The sequence below is a fragment of the Propithecus coquereli genome, unplaced genomic scaffold (genome assembly GCF_000956105.1).
Source record: "Propithecus coquereli isolate 6110/MARCELLA unplaced genomic scaffold, Pcoq_1.0 Scaffold63, whole genome shotgun sequence".
In the NCBI taxonomy this organism is placed as follows: domain Eukaryota; kingdom Metazoa; phylum Chordata; class Mammalia; order Primates; family Indriidae; genus Propithecus; species Propithecus coquereli.
Window position 1 is genome coordinate 2705834 of NW_012152285.1, and position 1317 is coordinate 2707150.

At 35.5% G+C, this 1317-nt stretch overlaps 1 protein-coding gene across 1 annotated transcript in view; it reads right to left on the minus strand.

The window, feature by feature from the left end:
• Positions 1–637: 637 nt before the first annotated feature.
• ASAH2 (N-acylsphingosine amidohydrolase (non-lysosomal ceramidase) 2) overlaps positions 638–1317 on the minus strand; it is a 66917-nt gene continuing 66237 nt past the window's right edge. The window contains exon 19 of the mRNA XM_012659656.1: positions 638–730. Within this exon, the coding sequence (XP_012515110.1) occupies positions 638–730 (93 nt within the window). The remainder of the gene's footprint in view (positions 731–1317) is intronic.

Below are 1317 nucleotides of genomic sequence, written 5' to 3' on the forward strand. Positions count from 1 at the left end.
ACTTTACCCACTTAAATGCCACTGTCCTGTGGTGTGAAATTTATAGACATAGGAACAGAAATGTTTTCTTATTTCAGACGCATCGTCAAATCTTAAAAATATCTATTCAGCATAGGAATTTGGTAGCAAAAGGCACAGAGATATGTCATATTATCTCCTTGCTTAAGTCAGTAAGAGTTAAACACCCAAGCCCCTAGTAACTCAAATGAAGAATCACTGCATACACAAACATGCAATACATGTCAGGTATAGATTCATTATTTTCCGAATAGAAAGGTCAGGCTCTACAGAGACATCTCAACATCCTCACCCAATACTCCTTTCAACCAATTTGCAAGAGAGCTAGTTAGTTTTTAGGAGTAGTACCTGTGACCACGGGGGGGAAAAAAAACAGAACTAACAGATGTCTGTAAGAAGGGAAGCCATAACCTCATTAGCCCCTAATCTTATATAAGAACACACCACATTGTTTTATAGAAAAAGAGAATCAAAATGAAGTCTAACAAATCAACTAAATATGTCCAGAAGGTAATTTGATATCATTAATATCATGTATTGAGTCAGCCTTCCCATTTGTCTTCCCTGCATCACAAACCAACTGTTTTCAAGGCTTGAAAGACATATTTAATAGACTTGCTCACCGGGTCTCCCAGGAGGCATCATTATACACTATCTGCCACGATGCTGAAGTGGTCTCATATTTCTCCACAGTGAGGAAGGTCTGATGAGTCTGAAATGCAATTAATACAACTGATCAAGCACTGTACAGTCACAAGAAGGAAACTGGTTTTAAATATTCCTCTTCTTGACCATATGATAATTTATCAATACCTTGTGTGAAAATGTATTTGCATTTCATTCAAATTCATAGGTGTTCCTCTTAATATTCCATGCAATGTCTTCAAAATGTTAATTTATCTAGTCTATCAAAAACCATGACATTTTTTAGAAATTTGAAAGAAGCATAATTTTGGATCTGATACCAAATTTTGGAAATTAGGACAAAGAAGAGACTGGGAATAAAACCTGAGATTTAAAAAAGGTGTAAGTCGAGCTTTTTCATGACGTGTTCGTTGATGTATATTCCAAGACTTTCTCTAGTCACCTCAAGATTTAGGAGGGAAAAATGGTAAAATTTCATCATCTTTCCATCTCCAGGTAAATGAATTATTAGCTAATGTACCTCCCCAAGTGAAAGAATTGAAAAAAAAATACATAAATCTTTCTTGTCCTGAGGTTCTAAAGGCAGTCCCTACATTTTGTCATAATGGATTCCTAGAAACCACATCATAAGCAGATTTTATTTCCCCATTGGAA